This window comes from Oncorhynchus kisutch, linkage group LG21 (assembly GCF_002021735.2).
Source record: "Oncorhynchus kisutch isolate 150728-3 linkage group LG21, Okis_V2, whole genome shotgun sequence".
NCBI classification, from domain to species: domain Eukaryota; kingdom Metazoa; phylum Chordata; class Actinopteri; order Salmoniformes; family Salmonidae; genus Oncorhynchus; species Oncorhynchus kisutch.
In genome coordinates, this window is record NC_034194.2 from 4077412 (window position 1) to 4096683 (window position 19272).

The following is a 19272-nucleotide window of genomic DNA, read 5'->3' on the forward strand; positions in this document are numbered from 1 at the left end:
CAACTAGTATATGTTTCATATGTGGTAAATGTACCTGGAACCTCTATTTCATTCAGCAGTAAAGGTGAGACATTTAGAATGTTAGGTGAACTACAACTAGTCTGCATTCCAAACTCCCCCATCACACTTCCCTGTAACGTGGTGAACTACAACTAGTCTGCATTCCAAACTCCCCCATCACACTTCCCTGTAACATGGTGAACTGCAACAACTAGTCTGCATTCCAAACTCCCCCATCACACATCCCTGTAACATGGTGAACTACAACTAGTCTGCATTCCAAACTCCCCCCCATCACACTTCCCTGTAACATGGTGGAGAGGTCAGTGGGGTAGGGAAGTATGAAGGTTCTCAGATAGCACGGACTATAGTGGACACTATTTTACTTTCAGTTTCATCCACCAACTTCAAACAGCCAGAAAAACTATTTTCTTATTGAAAATATATTTCACAGCGATTTAGATGGTACAATGATTCCCTACACTATTCAGTACTTTTCTCACAAAAACTGAAATTGATTGAAGAGTATAGATTTCTACATTGGCTGCTTGCCCCAGTCTGCCATTGTTGGTTGAGAAGGAGATGACCACGTCTTTTAGTGACACCATGTCAGAGAGGGAGGGTTTTCCCATCTTGACAACAGAAGCCAGTCTGGAGATTTTGACACAAAATAAAATACACACAAACACAAGGAACATTGTGAAACACGATCATTCCACTATTAATGTTGATATTATGGACATTTTATTTAAAACATGTAATTAAATTATAATTGTTGATCCTTTCATTTAGACCCAAAATGTATTTGCTATAATGTGGGCCATTGTCCAGCTATTAAAAGGGACAGGCGACTATTTGAGACTCAGCCTTTAATAGACGTTTTATGGAATGTTAACTTTGATTGTCTTCAATGAAAATGATAGACCTTTCAAACATGGAATGCTGTATGCAACATTATTGTCAACTGACTTGATGTCTACGTGTCAAAGAGATTTATTGTTGCGAGTTCGATCCCGGGCTGTACCACAACCTTGCCGTGGTCGGGAGTCCAATAGTGCGGCACACAATTGGCCAAGCGTCGCCCGGTGTTTTCTCCTACACATTGGTGCAGCTGGCTTCCGGGTTAAGCGGGCATGTGTTGAAGAAACGCGGTTTGGCGGGTCATGTTTCAGAGGACGCATGACTCGACTTTCGCCTCCTGAGGCCGTTGGTGAGTTGCAGACAAGATTGAAATTGGGGAGAAAAAACGGGGAATTATAAAACATTTATTTTTAAAAAGGACAACGAACAAAGGTTGCATCCCGAAGTGTCAATATACAGAAGGCAATGTGACCGCGTCAGGACAAAATTAACTCAAACGTTTTACCATTGGAACACTTGATGTAATTAAATCAAACGTTTTACCATCGGAACACTTGATGTAGCCTCCATTCACATTCTCCATGGTTGTCTCTAGCATGCTAAAGCGTTCACAGCTGGCAATCCCTCATCGTGATTGGTTATTCCCCACCCTTTACAACATCGTCACTGAGCACCATCATTATCTTTCCTTCGTGGATCTCCTGCATGTTTACATATCTGGCATTACTCATCTCATATGTATATACTGTATTCTATACTATTCTACTGTATCTTAGTCTATGCATTACTCATCCCATATGTATATACTGTATTCTATCCTATTCTACTGTATCTTCGTCTATGATGCTCTGACATCACTCGTCCAAATATTTATATATTCTTAATTCCCTTCCTTTAGATTGTGTATTGTTAGATATGATTTGTTAGATATTACTGGACTGTTGGAACTAGCAACACAAGCATTTAGCTACACCTGCAATAATATCTGCTAAATACGTGTACGTGACAAATAAAATGTGATTTGATGTATATACAGTTGAAGTCGGAAGTTTACATACACCTCAGCCAAATACATTTAAACTCAGTTTTTCACAATTCCTGATATGTATTCCTCGTAGAAATTCCCTGTCTTAGGTTAGTTAGGATCACTACTTTATTTTAAGAATGTGAAATGTCAGAATAATAGTAGAGAGAATGATTTATTTCAGCTTTTATTTCTTTCATCACATTCCCAGTGGGTCAGAAGTCTACATACACTCAATTAGTATTTAAATTAGTCTTTAAATTGTTTAACTTGGGTCAAACGTTTCGGGTAGCCTTCCACAAGCTTCCCACAATAAGTCGGGTGAATTTTGGCCCATTCCTCCTGACAGAGCTGGTTTAACTGAGTCAGGTTTGTAGGCCTCCTTGCTCACACAAGCTTTTTCAGTTCTGCCCTCAAATTCTCTATAGGATTGAGGTCAGGGCTTTGTGATGGCCACTCCAATACCTTGACTTTGTTGTCCTTAAGCCATTTTGCCACAACTTTGGAAGTATGCTCGGGGTCATTGTTAATTTGGAAGACCCATTTGCCACCAAGCTTTAACTTCCTGACTGATGTCTTCAGATGTTGCTTCAAAATTTCCACATCATTTTGCTCCCTCATGATGCCATCTATTTTGTGAAGTGCACCAGTTCCTCCTGCAGCAAAGCACCCCCACAACATGATGCTGCCACCCCGTGCATCACGGTTGGTTATGGTGTTCTTCGGCTTGCAAGCCTCCCCCTTTATCCTCCAAACATAACAATGGTCATTATGGCCAAACAGTTTTATATTTGGTTCATTAGACCAGAGGACATTTCTCCAAAAAGTATGATCTATGTCCCCATGTGCAGTTGCAAACCGTAGTCTGGCTTTTTTATGGAGGTTTTGGAGCAGTGGCTTCTTCCTTGCTGAGCAGCCTTTCAGGTTATGTCGATATCGGACTCATTTTACTGTGGATATAGATACTTTGTACCCGTTTCCTACAGCATCTTCACACGGTCCTTTGCTGTTTGTCTGGGATTAATTTGCACTTCTTGCACCAAAGTACATTAATCTCTAGGATACAGAACGCATCTCCTTCCTGAGCGGTATGACGGCTGCGTGGTTCCATGGTGTTTATACTTGCATACTATTCTTTGTTCAGATGAACGTGGTACATTCAGGCATTTGGAAATTGCTCCCAAGGATGAACCAGACTTGTGGAGGTCTACAAAAAAAATTCTGAGGTCTTGGCTGATTTCTTTTGATTTTCCCATGATGTCAAGCAAAGATGCACTGAGTTTGAAGGTAGGCCTTGAAATACACCCACAGGTACACCTCCAATTGACTCAAATGATGTTAATTAGCCTATCAGAAGCTTCTAAAGCCATGACATAATTTTCTGGAATTTTCCAAGCTGTTTTAAAGGCACAGTCAACTTAGTGGATGTGAACCTCTGACCCACTGGAATTGGGATACAGTGAATTATAAGTGAAATAATCTGTCTGTAAACAATTGTTAGAAAAATGACTTGTATCATGCACAAAGTAGATGTCCTAACCGACTTGCCAAAACTATAGTTTGTTAACAAGAAATTTGTGGTGTGGTTGAAAAACGAGTTATAATGACTCCAACCTAAGTGTATGTAAACTTCCAACTTCAACTGTATATACTGTATTCTATATTATCTACTGTATCAGTCTATGCTGCTCTGACATTGTTTATGCATATATTTATATATTCTTATTCCTTTACTTAGATTTGTGTGTATTAGGTATTTGTTGTGAAATTGTTAGATATTACTGCATATTCGCTACACCCGCAATAACATATGTATGTGAAAAATAACATTTGATTTATTATGAAGGTCACTTGTGTCAAATGTACTTTTCCCCACTCATGTCTTTACATTGCTTATGCATATTCGGTGGCCTGACTGCGTCCAGACTATATCAAAGGCCCATCCTGGTAGATCTGAACCTAATGCAGCTTGGAGTGATCAGATGACAGTAGTCCCATTTAGGTGCCAGGTGTAACTGAGACTATAGATGCTCCATATCCAGTACTTTGAGTGTTTTATAAAATATGACTAAATGTGTTTATTTCTGTGTTGCAGGGGCAGTCAAGAAATGGAACGGCAAGGCCACAGAACATGACATAAGCAGAGCTGTGGGAGACCACCTCAAGCCCCTGGTAGAGCCGGGGGTGGTGTTTACCACTCCACTACGCCTTCAGCAGGCTGGAAAAGTGAGATTGATCTGTTTGATCCATTTGTTTATTTCAGTTCTGAATAGTTGAAACCTTCAACGTATTGTTGATTTCAAAGATTTTCATTTTCAACAAATGCACTGGGTTGGTTGAAAAGTGATACGAAACTTACATACCATGCACTATATTGATATAGTGGAAGATATACTGTTTTTCATACTAAGATGGACCAGGATGGATATGTGTTGCTTTTGCACATATTTGTTAATTGGTTTTGCAAGAGTCTGTTGATTGGTCAGTCATTGGGTTAATTTGTTTTGCAATATGTTAAAATCAAATCAAGCTTTATTTATACAGCACATTTCAGACATGGATGCAATGCAATGGCTGCACAGGAAAAACAATGAAAATAAAAAACTATTTAGTACACAACAAACATAAGAGGATAAAAAACAGAAGATTAACAACTTAAAGACTAATGAGCATCCTAAGGAAAATGCCATTTGATTAAAATATTATAATCAGAACAGGTGTAACACATACTGACTAACGAGGTGACACCAATCAGTGCTCCCTACGTGCTAACGAGCTATACGTGCTAACTTCCAACCTCAAAACATAAATGCAAAAACCAAATCCTGCAACACCTCCCCCTTAAGACAACAAATATATCCTATATTTTTGTTGGACAAGTTTGCTCACCGCCAACAGAAAACAACTTCCATTTCACATTATAATCAACTACAATGATTCACATTCTACAATATGGCGGTCAACAATTAAAAACAACACAAAAAATGTTTTTTGAAAAACTCACTAGCTTCAAGAGCTCTCAGTCAGTTGGTTGCATAAATAATTATGATTAAATGTTACATGAATTGTAAATTTGAAATATCAGAGCCAAATGTACACCCCTTTGTTAATATGTATTGGCTATAATTCACTTAGGTGAGGCATGGAATAATAAAAGTGTATATTTTGTCAGGCTGAATATTTGAAATGTGAGGTGATTTGAGTCATGCTTCTTCAGTAGTGGAATAAAGACAATTAGCACTTGAATGTTGTCAAGAAATACTGGAGTGATGTAGGGTTGTTAATAAAATTGATTACAGACCAATTTTTTACACTGTGTCCATGTGTATAGGCTGAAAGTACGTTGAAATTAATTTCAAGTCACTGACAAATATCATCTTTTCATCTTTTACTTTCAACTACAACTGAACCGAATATTGGACATCGGGCATAGTCTTATTTTCAATTACATTTTGCTAGGTGGGATAGCCCCAATGTCAAAACACTGTTTGAACGTGTCCAAATCAATAAACAAAATGCATAGACAGTTTGGGATATATTCAAAACCTAAACGTAAAATGTGCTATATACACACAACATCTGCCATAATAATCATATTACTTGTATTTTTTAAGCATGCTCCTTATAAACTGCACAAACACCAAAAACACTGTTGTTTTGACAAGTAGCAATAAATCACTGATATCGATTAATTGGGAAATCAGGAAACTAACGCAAGAAACAAAAAAAATGAAAGACAGTCAGCTACATTTTGGAGTGATGCATTTAAATGTAGGGGTCACTAAACAAAGGAACGCAACATTTATTTGTCATCACTCATCGATATCATGTTAAAATCATTTATGCAAGAGGAGGGAGATGAGATTGCACGTCCTGTTAAAACTAACAGCTCAAAAACTACATGGAATCTGGGAATAATGTGTACATCACTGGTTAGAGGACAATTTGTAAAAACAGCTAGCTACATTTTGATTCAAGTGGGTGGCCAATGTGGTAAGTGTAACGCAACCCTTTTTTTGTAAGCCACTTTTTGATAAGTCACATAAATAGTAGTATTTCAATTCAGAGCCTGGATTATTCCCCTGATCCTAATATCCATATCATGTTGAAATCAATAGAACAGGGGGCAAACGTTTAGGGTTCTACATTGTGACATCATTAAAATACTCCTTCTACAATGTTAAAACATTCTACATTGTGACATTAATTCACTGATATCATGAAACAACTCCTTCATGCATGTACTTTCTGATATATGATCAGAGATCTTTAATCAGATTATCTTTGATCACAGCTAAGAGGTTTCCCTCATGTGTGTGTTCTCTTGTGTACAGTCAGCTGCCCAGATCGACCAAAACTCTTCCCACATTGATCACAGCTATAAGGTTTCTCTCCTGTGTGTGTTCTCTGGTGCACTGTCAGATCACTAGATTGACCAAAACTCTTCCCACAATGACCACAGCTATAAGGTTTCTCTCCTGTGTGCGTTCTCTGGTGTAGAGTCAGATTGCTAGATGCAGTAAAACTCTTCCCACATTGATCACAGCTATAAGGTTTCTCTCCTGTGTGTGTTCTCTGGTGCACAGTCAGATCGCTAGACTGACCAAAACTCTTCCCACAATGACCACAGCTATAAGGTTTCTCTCCTGTGTGAGTTCTCTGGTGTAGAGTCAGATTGCTAGAATCAGTAAAACTCTTCCCACAGTGACCACAGCTATAGGGTTTTTCTCCTGTGTGTATTCTCTGGTGCACTGTCAGATAGCTAGATTGACCAAAACTCTTCCCACATTGACCACAGCTATAAGGTTTCTCTCCTGTGTGTGTTCTCTGGTGCACAATTAGATAGCTAGATGTAGTAAAACTCTTCCCACATTGATCACAGCTATAAGGTTTCTCTCCTGTGTGTGTTCTCTGGTGTGATATCAGGCTGGTTGAACGAGTAAAAATCATCCCACATTGAGTACAGCTAAAAGATTTCTCTCCTGTGTGGATCCTCTGATGAATTTTAATGGCTGATGAGGAGGTGAATCTCTTCCCACAGTCAGAGCAGCAGTGAGTTCTCTTCCCTGTGGATCTCTGCAGGTGTTTCTTGAGGTGTTCTGATTTGGAGAGACTCTTCTCTGCCTCTTCAGCATCATGAGGTTGTTGAGGCTCCCCAGAGGATCCACGATAGTCAAGTCTCTCTCCTGTGTGAACAACAAGTCAGACAGATGGTTAAAGGCCCACAACAGCGGAAATCCACTGTAAAAGGTAATGCCAACAGCGTAGCCATGATGTTGTACAACAATTGACGTCTATAATGAATGTAAAAATTATTTGTCTTAAAATGAGCAGGAAAAGTCTTATTTTTAGTAGTAACATCGATGATTGTAGGCTAGAAATAAGTCATTCATGTTGTTGAAACTCTAAGCAGTGTGCCAGACGACTTTTGGTCTCCAATATAGGCCCCTTTCTGTGTCAAATAAAATTGCGGCACGAGGGCGATGCACATGCAATTTGGTTGTAAAAACTCCTTCCTGCTAATGAGGAAACCGATAGTTATGGATGTAGTATATCTGCCTGGAGCAAAAAATGGTGAGCAAAAATTGTTTTTCACAATATATTCCGAATATGAATAGGGGAAAACTCGGGGGAGTAACCTCCATTTCCAGGTTGCTTATGAGTACATTTCACACTACTTTGGATTATAATTGTAAGGCTCGTTTGAATGTTCTGCTTAATATAATGTTTGTGTCATCCTCGCAAATCAACTGCTTTATACTTAAAAGAACATTTCAACCAGTAAAATGCTCTTTAGCTAGCTTTGCCACCAGCCTGATAATGAGGGTTTGTAAACTAAGTGTTTGCCAAATTGGCCCATAACTTCACCTAACAATAACATAGACCTACTGTAGGACCCATAATTTCACCTAACAACAAATGTCGTGTTGTTTGCCATTTGACTGGCATTCAGAAAACAATTTCCTGGATCAGCTGATGATAGTTGAACACGTGACTAACTAAACAGCTACCTTATTAAGAATGATGTGTAATTATTGAAGAACCACATTAATTACAGTATCCATTTGGGTGTTGTCAATCAACTTATGACTAAGTTAAAACCATTGGATTTAGCCAACTGAAATGATTTAGGATTTCTGTGCCCACGAAAACTGTTTTCCCAGCGTAACAAAAGAAGCCACTAAATGTTATAGTTCGAGTGCATTTCAGAATACAAAAAAAACTGTCCGACAGCAAGATCCCGTATTTAAGTTGAAGTTCATCATATGACAAGCGTAACGTTATGACTATAACTACTGTTCCCTGAAGGAGGGAAACTAGGTACAACATACGATTAAAGCCGCACCTCGCTGGAAGCCCCACCTTCCACAGGTGGATGAGCGTGTGGTATGGACTTATTCCTTAAATTTTATACCGCTCTTCCATGACCCAGGAAGGGGTGGGGCCAAACAGATGTTGTACCTCGTTTCCCTCCTTCGGGGAACAGCAATTATAGTCATAAAGTTACACTCCCTTTCAGTCGCTCAACATTGGTATAACATACTATGGGGAAATAGAATCAAACGGACATTAAATGAAACAGCCCCTGTCAGACCACCCAGACCATGCAAGATAGGGCTGACAGAGATGGTCGCCTCGCTTCAGGTCCTTAAACTATGCAGTTATTTGTTGTTTTATGTATTATTATCGCAGGAGAGGCAGACGGAGCGGCCCACTGGTCAGACTCAGAAGGTGAGCACACCATCCACCGATTCAGAGCATATTATTAGCCAATGTCCTATCTAGACAACAAGGTGGACGAAAGTAGGGCACGAGTTGCCTTCCAGAGAGACATCAGAGATTGTAACATTCTGTTTCACGGAAACATGGCTCACTCGGGATACGTTGTCAGAGTTGGTACAGTCACCCGGTTTCTTCATGCATTGCGCCAACAGAAACAAACATTTCTCTGGCAAGAAGGGAGGGGGTGTATGCCTTATGATTAACGACTCGTGGTGTAATCATAACAACATACAGGAACTCAAGTCCTTTTGTTCACCGGACCTTGAATTCCTTGCAATCAAATGCCGACCGCATTATCTTCCAAGAGAATTCTATTCGATTACAGTCACAGCCGTGTATATCCCTCCCAAGCAGATACGTTGTCAGCCCTGAAAGAACTTCACTGGACTCTATGTAAACTGGAAACCATACATCTCGAGGCTGCATTTATTGTAGCTGGGGATTTTAACAAAGTTAACCTGAAAACAAGCATTCCTAAATCCTATCATCATATGAACTGTGCGAACTCGAGCTGCTAGCATTCTTGGTAACTGCTACTCTAACTTCCGCGATGCATAGAAAGTCTTCCCCCGACCTGCCGTCGGAAAATCTGACCATGACTCCATCTTGTTGATCTCAGCCTATAGACAGAAACTAAAACAGGAAACGCCCATACTCAGGTCTATTCAACGCTGGTCTGACCAATGTGCTTTGAGAGACTAGTCAAGGAACATATCACCTCCACCCTACCCGATACCCTAGACCCACTCCAATGTCTGCGTGGCCATGCACGTCTCCAACTCAATCATCAACTTTGCATACAATGCTACAGTGGTTGGCTTGATTACCAACAACGACGAGACAGCCTACAGGGAAGTGGCGAGGGCCCTCGGAGTCTGGTGTCAGGAAATTAAACTCTCACTCAACGGCAACAAAACAAAGGAGATGATCGTGGACTTCAGGAAACTGCAGAGGGAGCACCCCCCCATCCACATCGACGGGACAGTAGTGGAGAAGGTGGAAAGTTTTAAGTTCCTCGGCGTACACATCACAGACTAACTGAAATGTATGAGTGCTGCCAGCATTGCTGCAGAGGTTGAAGGGGTGGGGGGTCAGCCTGTCAGTGCTCAGACCATATGCCGTACACAGCATCAAATTGGTCTGCATGGCTGTCGTCCCAGAAGGAAGCCTCTTCTCAAGATGATGCACAAGAAAGCCCGCAAACAGTTTGCTGAAGACAAGCAGACTAACGATATGGATTACTGAAACTATGTCCTGTGGTCTGATGAGACCAAGATAAACTTACTTGGTTCAGATGGTGTCAAGCGTGTGTGGCGGCAACCAGGTGAGGAGTACAAAGACAAGTGTGTCTTGCCTACAGTCAAGCATGGTGGTGGGAGTGTCATGGTCTGGGGCTGCATGAGTGCTGCCGGCACTGGGGAGCTACAGTTCATTGAGGGAACCATGAATGCCAACATGTACTGTGACATACTGAAGCAGAGCATGATCCCCTCCCTTCAGAGACTGGGCCGCAGGGCAGTATTCCAACATGATAACGACCCCAAACACACCTCCAAGGCGACCACTGCCTTGCTAAAGAAGCTGAGGGTAAAGGTGATGGACTGGCCAAGCATGTCTCCAGATCTAAACCCTATTGAGCATATGTGGGGCATCCTCAAACGGAAGGTGGAGGAGTGCAAGGTCTCTAACATCCACCAGCTCCGTGATGTCGTCATGGAGGAGTGGAAGAGGACTCCAGTGGCAACCTGTTAAGCTCTGGTGAACTCCATGCCCAAGAGGGTTAAGGCAGTGCTGGAAAATTATGGTGGCCACACAAAATATTGACACTTTGGGCCCAATTTGGGCATTTTCACTTAGGGGTGTACTCACTTTTGTTGGCAGCGGTTTAGACATTAATGGCTGTGTGTTGAGTTATTTTGAGGGGACAGCAAATGTACACTGTTATACAAGCTGTACACTCACTACTTTACATTCTAGCAAAGTGACATTTCTTCAGTGTTGTCACATGAAAAGATATACTCAAATATTTACAAAAATGTGAGGGGTGTACTCACTTTTGTGATATACTGTATCCTACATTACTCACCTCATATGTATATACTGTATTCTATACCATTTCTGCATCTTGCCTATGACGCACGGCCATTGCTCATCCATATATTAATATGTACATATTCCTTACATTTGTGTGTATATGGTAGTTGATGTGAATTTGTTAGATTACTTGTTCGATATTACTGCATTGTCAGAACTAGAAGCACAAGCATTTCTCTACACTTGCATTAACATCTGTGACCAATAACATTTGATTTGACCCCGCAAGATTCGTCAGTTTTGTCAATTTATTCATTGTTTTTTGTTTGAAACCCTCCTGTCAATGTTGAGTAAGGACACACACCTGATTACCCATATAGAAGTAGGATTAGTCTACCGGACAATAGTTCCTCAAAGTATTTTAGTAAAATATTTTCAGCTCTCACCCTTTTGATAACCACTCAGCATTGAAAGGGGAAAATGTATTGCTCTGATCCAGTGGAAATGTCATAAAATACCTGATTACTTCTTATTCTTTGCACAAATAGCCGACAGCTGTGTCTGTCTCGAACTCACTGGCGCGGGAAACTGAGGGCACAGAATATTTTATACAATGTTGCTATCTCCTTTCGGGCTGACCCAGTGTTTCCAGTTCGTTGTAGACAGGTCATTCGCAGCCAATGTGATTTAGAGGATATTTATTTTTAGCAGGATATTTTCTACCTGCTGGCTGCAATGTTTATTTGTTGGCTTTATGTAGGCTATTTTTACATAGTTGGCAATGGCAATAAAAGTTACTTTTAAAGTTGTATAATTTTCCTTTAGATTTAGATAGAATGTAGCTTAGTCACAGACAATAATTTTGAGATACTATTATAAATTAAATTAAACTGTTCCCCGAAAATGTGCATATGAAAATCATAACTGGCACACAGATTGGTAGAAATGGTCAGATAAATTGGCACTCCAACTGGAAAAGGTTGCTGACTGCTGCTGTAATCTATTACTGAAAACTTCAGGAGCAAAACGGCAGAATTTACAAAGTCAGGCAGCGGGAGGAGGGGGGTGGGGTTTCCATCTAGTTAGGTTATATTGATGACTGGAACCCTCTAGTTATGACTTCGAGTCATTTGTGTGTCTTAATTATTTAATCAAACAGCATGCTTAAAGTATCAAATAAAATGTATTTATAAAGCTTACATCAGCTGATATCTCAAAGTGTTGTACAGAAACCCAGCCTAAAACCCCAACAGCAAGCAATGCAGGAGTAGAAGCATGGTGGCTAGGAAAAACTCCCTAGAAAGGCCAGACCTAGGAAGAAACCAGGTTGTGAGGGGTGGCCAGTCCTCTCCTGGCTGTGCCGGGTGGAGATTATAATAGAACATGGTGTTCAAATGTTCATAGGTGACCAGCAGGGTCAAATAATAATCACAGTGGATGTCGAGGTAGCAACAGGTCAGCACCTCAGGAGTAAATGCCAGTTGGCTTTTCATAGCAAGTTCAGACAAGTTCAGTACATATAGTTGATTTTATAAAAACACATGGGGCGATTGGTAGAAAGAACGGATGACTCTTGGTTGACCAAGATGTTTTTTTAGTTGGGGACAGCACTAGAACATGATTTTGGGGCTCCCGAGTGGCACAGCAGACAGTGGATCTCAGGGCTTGAGGCGTCACTACAGACACCCTGGTTCAAATCCAGGCTCTATCACAACCGGCCGTGATTGAGTTCCATAGGGCGGCGAAACAATTGGCCCAGCGTCATCCGGTGTAGGCAGTCATTGTAAATAAGAATTTGTTCTTAACTGACTTGCCTAGTTAAATAAAGGTTACATTTAAATAAATAAATAACTATAGTGTTTTATGACAAACCATTTTTTACAAATCCGTCAAGGCACCAACTTTGAGAAGGGTTTAAAACAAAGGTTTCAAACCAATTCATGAATGTAATTGAATCTAGGTATGTCTTGCCTTTAATGTAAGGGCATGATAAAAAATATATATATACACACTGCTCAAAAAAATTAAGGGAACACTAAAATAACACATCCTAGATCTGAATGAATGAAATATTCTTATTAAATACTTTTTTCTTTACATAGTTGAATGTGCTGACAACAAAATCACACCAAAAATTATCAATGGAAATCAAATTGATCAACCCATGGAGGTCTGGATTTGGTGTAACACTCAAAATTAAAGTGGAAAACCACACTACAGGCTGATCTAACGTTGATGTAATGTCCTTAAAACAAGTCAAAATGAGGTTCAGTAGTGTGTGGCCTCCACGCGCCTGTATGACCTCCCTACAACGCCTGGGCATGCTCCTGATGAGGTGGCGGATGGTCTCCTGAGGGATCTCCTCCCAGACCTGGACTAAAGCATCTGCCAACTCCTGGACAGCCTGTGGTGCAACGTGGCGTTGGTGGATGGAGCGAGACATGATGTCCCAGATGTGCTCAATTGGATTCAGGTCTGGGGAACGGGCGGGCCAGTCCATAGCATCAATGCCTTCCTCTTGCAGGAACTGCTGACACACTCCAGCCACATGAGGTCTAGCATCGTCTTGCATTAGGAGGAACCCAGGGCCAACCGCACCAGCATCTGGTCTCACAAGGGGTCTGAGGACCTCATCTCGGTACCTAATGGCAGTCAGGCTACCTCTGGCGAGCACATGGAGGGTTGTGCGGCCCCCCAAAGAAATGCCACCCCACACCATGACTGACCCACCGCCAAACCGGTCATGCTGGAGGATGTTGCAGGCAGCAGAATGTTCTCCACGGCGCCTCCAGACTGTCACATGTGCTCAGTGTGGCGCCAGTGGCGAATTTGCCAATCTTGGTGTTATCTGGCAAATGCCAAACGTCCTGCTGGGCTGTAAGCACAACTCTCACCTGTGGACGTCGGGCTCTCATACCACCCTCACGGAGTCTGTTTCTGACCGTTTGAGCAGACACATGCACATTTGTGGCCTGCTGAAGGTCATTTTGCAGGGCTCTGGCAGTGCTCCTCCTGCTCCTCCTTGCACAAAGGCGGAGGTAGCGGTCCTGCTGCTGGGTTGTTGCCCTCCTACGGCCTCTTCCACGTCTCCGATGTACTGGCCTGTCTCCTGGTAGCGTCTCCATGGTATGGACACTACGCTGACAGACACAGCAAACCTTCTTGCCACAGCTCGCATTGATGTGCCATCCTGGATGAGCTGCACTACCTGAGCCACTTGTGTGGGTTGTAGACTCCGTCTCATGCTACCACTAGAGTGAAAGCACCGCTAGCATTCAAAAATGACCAAAACATCAGCCAGGAAGCATAGGAACTGAGAAGTGGTCTGTGGTTATCACCTGCAGAACCACTCCTTTATTGGGGGCGTCTTGCTAATTGCCTATAATTTCCACCTGTTGTCTATTCCATTTGCACAACAGCATGTGAAATGTATTGTCAATCAGTGTTACTTCCTAAGTGGACAGTTTGATTTCACAGAAGTGTGATTGACTTGGAGTTACATTGTGTTGTTTAAGTGTTCCCTTTATTTTTTTGAGCAGTAGATAGATAGATAGATAGATAGATAGATCCTAGAAACCTGGTTAAACTATCATTATGACACCATGGATGAATTCTAGAATATACTATATATCCTAGAAACCTGGTTAAACTATCATTATGACATCATGGATGAATTCTAGAATATACTATATATCCTAGAAACCTGGTTAAACTATCATTATGACATCATGGATGAATTCTACAATATACTATACATCCTAGAAACCTGGTTAAGCTATCATTGTGACATCATGGCTGAATTCTAGAATATACTATATGGCCTAGAAACCTGGTTAAATTATAATTTTGACATCATGGATGGCCAGTCCTTGTATTCACAGTGTAGTGAATTCAGGGGGTAGCCCTGAGCTGAACTCAAACCTGGGTCCAGCGACTCTCAAGCCAACAGCTTATAACTGTTACGTTACATTTCTCCAGCCCCCATCCTTCAACTGTTTAGCAAACCAAGACTCTGGGAAGCCATTTTGTTGCTGTTTAAAAGCTAGGTTTCCCCTTTAAAAACCCACACATCAATCAACCAACCACACATCAGTTAAACAACTGCAGTTTGTGCCTCTATATTGAATTAAGACAGTACTTACTAGTGTTAATCAGGGCCCGGTTTCTCAAAACCATCTTACAGCTAAGTTCATCATTAGAACCATTGGATGCCTTAAGATGCTTTTGAGAAACAGGGACCAGAAATCTAGTTTCCTCCTTTTTGCATGTGACAGTCATCTCCCCATCCTCCTCTTTCACTCTGAACGCGTCCTCCTCTTCTTTCACTGAAACGTCTTTCTCTTCTTCTTTCACTGTAACAGTCTCACCCTCTACTTGTTTTACTGCGACATCCTCTTCTTCCTCCTCTTCTTTCACAACAACGTTCAACCAAAGACCTTTCTCCGTCCAGCAGACCTCCTCTTCTGTAGCAGGAGGAGAGAACCTTAGTGAGTTCATGGTAAGGAATGTTAGCTAGCTATGCTAATGCTAACTTAACCAGCTCGCTAGTTGACTAACAGCAGCAACACCGTAAATTTGAAATGAAATCGGATAACTAACTAGACGACAGAATTGTGTTTAAAACACAGTGGCTAATATACACGAAAGTGTCTAAAGAGCTTTATTGGTTCGGCTATTTTGTCTCGCAAGCTACCGAGGTGGCTGACAAAGTGTTGCTGCTGTTGAAAGAAGCGTTCCGTCCACTAGAATACACGTCACACTAGCATCATTGCCTTAAAGTCGCACATGGTCATCTGCTGACTGGAGTGGGTAACGCAGTTGAGTAACATGTTTATTTTATCTTCAGACAAGTTAAAGTGTAGGAAGCATGAGTTTTTTTCTCACCAGAGTAACAATACAGTGTGGTTAAAGACTTAGTAACGGAGTTGTAGTAACGATATGGTTACCTATAAGCACAAACAGTTATGTTTTTGCATTATTTCATATTTATTCACTTATTTCCAGATATCTGCTAAACTAATAATGCACTAGTTCTCAACGTAATATGGAGGATCTACTCTGTGCTACGGAGTTTGTATGCTAGCTCAAGCTTGCAAAAGTTAGCCACACCCCATGCTTTCATATACTGAGTGGTTGTGATATCTAGTGGGAACGCATTAGAACGGTAGGCTCCGGTGCCTTCTTGCCAGTAGGGATGTTACTTTTGATACCGGAGCAACGAGGCATGCGTCGCTAAGCAGTATACTTCAAAGCAGTGTGCTGATGCCTGTATCACTTTATCAGCAGCACGTGATCAATGACGTCTGAAGCATCATTTCGTTGATCAATCACCAGATTGGTTTGGTATTGGACTTGTTCGACACTGCAGGCGACTGCCAACTGACTGATCTACAAATCATCTTACATCATAAATAACTACTCATTATTAATTATAAATCAGTCAGCCAGTGACCATTTACCCACAATGCAGCATGGATTTGATGCTCTCGAACATGGCCAGTGGTTTAGTAGATGACATAAAGGCGGTGCTGCGCACGTGCTACGGTGTGGGACGTCATCTATAATAATGACATAAAGGCTATGCTTCTACGTGCTAAGGTGTGGAATGTCATCTATAATAATGACATGAAAGCTATGCTGCTATGTGCTACGGTGTGTGATGTCATCTATAATAATGATATAAAGGCTATGCTGCTACGGTGTGGGATGTCATCTATAATAATGACATAAAGGCTATGGTGCTACGGTGTGGGACGTCATCTATAATAATGACATAAAGGCTATGCTGCTAAGGTGTGGGATGTCATCTTTGTGGCTGTTATAAATTCTATGTTTCTCAAAGCCTTGAGTAATGAACCTATTTTTGACACAATTGCCTGGAAAGCGTCAATGCTTCAGGAATCTTTGTTTCCTCATCAATACTTTTCAGCAAATTCTCTGTGAAGTAGACTATGGGAGATTTGTAACTTTTACAACCGTGGCTTACTGCTAGCGCACTAGCTGACTGACATCTGGAATCTATTTTTGGATTTGGGGGATTTTCCCGGCCATCAATCTGTGTCTGCTCTTTTGATCTGCAGTCATGTTTTAATTTGGTTTTGTTAATCGGGTTCTAACTGGTCTCCGGTAGTTGGGCTCCAGCTCGCTGACCATAGCTAGTTGGCTATATAGCTAATGTTAGGCTGGCTGGCTAAGATAACTTCATATACAGTGGGGCAAAAAAGTATTTAGTCAGCCACCAATTGTGCAAGTTCTCCCACTTAAGAAGATGAGAGAGGCCTGTAATTTTCTTCATAGGTACACTTCAACTATGACAGACAAAATGAGAAAAGGATTTTTTATGAATTTATTTGCAAATTATGGTGGAAAATAAGTATTTGGTCACCTACAAACAAGCAAGATTTCTGGCTCTCACAGACCTGTAACTTCTTCTTTAAGAGGCTCCTCTGTCCTCCACTCGTTACCTGTATTAATGGCACCTGTTTGAACTTGTTATCAGTATAAAAGACACCTGTCCACAACCTCAAACAGTCACACTCCAAACTCCACTATGGCCAAGACCAAAGAGCTGTCAAAGGACACCAGAAACAAAATTGTAGACCTGCACCCGGCTGGGAAGACTGAATCTGCAATAGGTAAGCAGCTTGGTTTGAAGAAATCAACTGTGGGAGCAATTATTAGGAAATGGAAGACATACAAGACCACTGATAATCTCCCTCGATCTGGGGCTCCACGCAAGATCTCACCCTGTGGGGTCAAAATGATCACAAGAACGGTGAGCAAAAGTCCCAGAACCACACGGGGGACCTAGTGAATGACCTGCAGAGAGCTGGGACCAAAGTAACAAAGCCTACCATCAGTAACACACTATGCCGCCAGGGACTCAAATTCTGCAGTGCCAGACGTGTCCCCCTGCTTAAGCCAGTACATGTCCAGGTCCGTCTGAAGTTTGCTAGAGAGCATTTGGATGATCCAGAAGAAGATTGGGAGAATGTCATATGGTCAGATCAAACCAAAATAGAACTTTTTGGTAAAAACTCAACTCGTCGTGTTTGGAGGACAAACAATGCTGAGTTGCATCCAAATAACACCATACATACTGTGAAGCATGGGGGTGGAAACATCATGCTTTGGGGCTGTTTTTCTGCAAAGGGACCAGGACGACTGATCCATGTAAAGGAAAGAATGAATGGGGCCATGTATCGTGAGTTTTTGAGTGAAAACCTCCTTCCATTAGCAAGGGCATTGAAGATGAAATGTGGCTGGGTCTTTCAGCATGACAATGATCCCAAACACACCGCCCAGGCAACGAAGGAGTGGCTTCGTAAGAAGCATTTCAAGGTCCTGGAGTGGCCTAGCCAGTCTCCAGATCTCAACCCCATAGAACATCTTTGGAGGGAGTTGAAAGCCTGTGTTTCCCAGCAACAGCCCCAAAACATCACTGCTCTAGAGGAGATCTGCATGGAGGAATGGGCCAAAATACCAGCAACAGTGTGTGAAAACCTTGTGAAGACTTACAGAAAACGTTTGACCTCTGTCATTGCCAACAAAGGGTATATAACAAAGTATTGAGATAAACTTTTGTTATTGACCAAATACTTATTTTCCACCATCATTTGTAAATTAATTCATAAAAAATCCTACAATGTGATTTTCTGGATTTTTTCCCCGAATTTTGTCAGTCGTAGTTGAAGTGTGGGAGAACTTGCACAATTGGTGGCTGACTAAATACTTTTTTTGCCCCACTGTAGCTAACCCCTAACCTTAACCCCCTACCTTAACCATTTTAAATGTCAACTTCAATGGGCTAGGGAGGTCCCAAGGATGTATCGCTACCTGAAAATACACAATCTAAGTGATTGATAGTTGGTACTCAGCAGTCATAAAGCCTTATTTACTTTAATGAACTACTAAAATAGTGATTTGGTCAGACAGCAGCTCTACACTTTGACTGACTGATCCATTCATCCTTCCATCCCTCCTCAGCCTTCCTCTCCCCTGAAGACCCAATGAGGATGGAGCTCAGTCAGAGAGCTGTTGAGGGACTGGTTAGGGAGAAGACTTCTACAGCCAGAGAGTTGAGAGGTCACACATGGTTTAGATGGTAAATATGTATGCCCCCTTAGCGGTTCATCACGTAAGCAAAAGGGAATATGTTCCATCTATGTTTATTTACATTAGTGCAAATTCCCCTCAGGCACACACACATTTGTTCTTTGTTATTACCTGAGCCACTGCCTGTTCACCCCGCTATCATCCAGAAGTCGAGGTCAGGACAGGTGCATCAAAGCTGGGACCGAGAGACAGAATCTGTTTTTCAATCTCAAGGCCATCAGACTGTTAAATAGCCATCACTAACACAGAGTGGCTGCTGCCTTCATACACACACTTGAAATCATTGGCCACTTTAAGGAATGGAACACTAGTCACTTTAATAATGTTTACATATCTGGCATTACTCATCTCATATGTATATACTGTATTCTATCATATTCTACTGTATCTTAGTCTATGTATTACTCATCTCATATGTATATACTATTCTATCCTATTCTACTGTATCTGTCTAT

The 19272-nt window shown here is 41.5% G+C and overlaps 1 protein-coding gene and 1 long non-coding RNA gene across 4 annotated transcripts in view; one reads left to right on the forward strand and one right to left on the reverse strand.

Moving 5' to 3' along the window:
* LOC109866420 (uncharacterized) overlaps positions 1-5189 on the forward strand; it is a 24675-nt gene extending 19486 nt beyond the window's left edge. For both annotated transcript variants that reach the window (XR_004204638.1, XR_004204639.1), the window contains exon 4: positions 3981-5189. This is a non-coding gene — a long non-coding RNA (uncharacterized LOC109866420). The remainder of the gene's footprint in view (positions 1-3980) is intronic.
* LOC109866418 (zinc finger protein 239-like) lies at positions 4628-15494 on the reverse strand. Of its 2 annotated transcripts, XM_031800194.1 has the most exons (3): positions 15396-15494; positions 14845-15165; positions 4628-7071 (listed from the first exon to the last, which is right to left on the reverse strand). In XM_031800194.1, the coding sequence occupies exons 2-3, from the start codon at positions 14978-14980 to the stop codon at positions 6194-6196; spliced, it is 1014 nt and encodes a 337-aa protein (XP_031656054.1). In that variant the 5' UTR covers positions 14981-15165; positions 15396-15494; the 3' UTR covers positions 4628-6193. The 2 variants fall into 2 exon arrangements, with proteins under 2 accessions (XP_031656054.1, XP_020310684.1); XM_020455095.2 differs by having other exon boundaries at positions 14845-15494.
* Between the last annotated feature and the right edge of the window lie 3778 nt (positions 15495-19272).

Excerpts from the sequence above, each read along its gene's own strand:
- LOC109866418 (XM_020455095.2), bottom strand. The coding sequence starts at position 15,199 with ATGAACTCACTAAGGTTCTCTCCTCCTGCTACAGAAGAGGAGGTCTGC. Across the intron at positions 7,072-14,844 it reads CCGGGCCCTGATTAACACTA|GAGAGAGACTTGACTATCGT; the intron begins GTAAGTACTGTC and ends TTGTTCACACAG.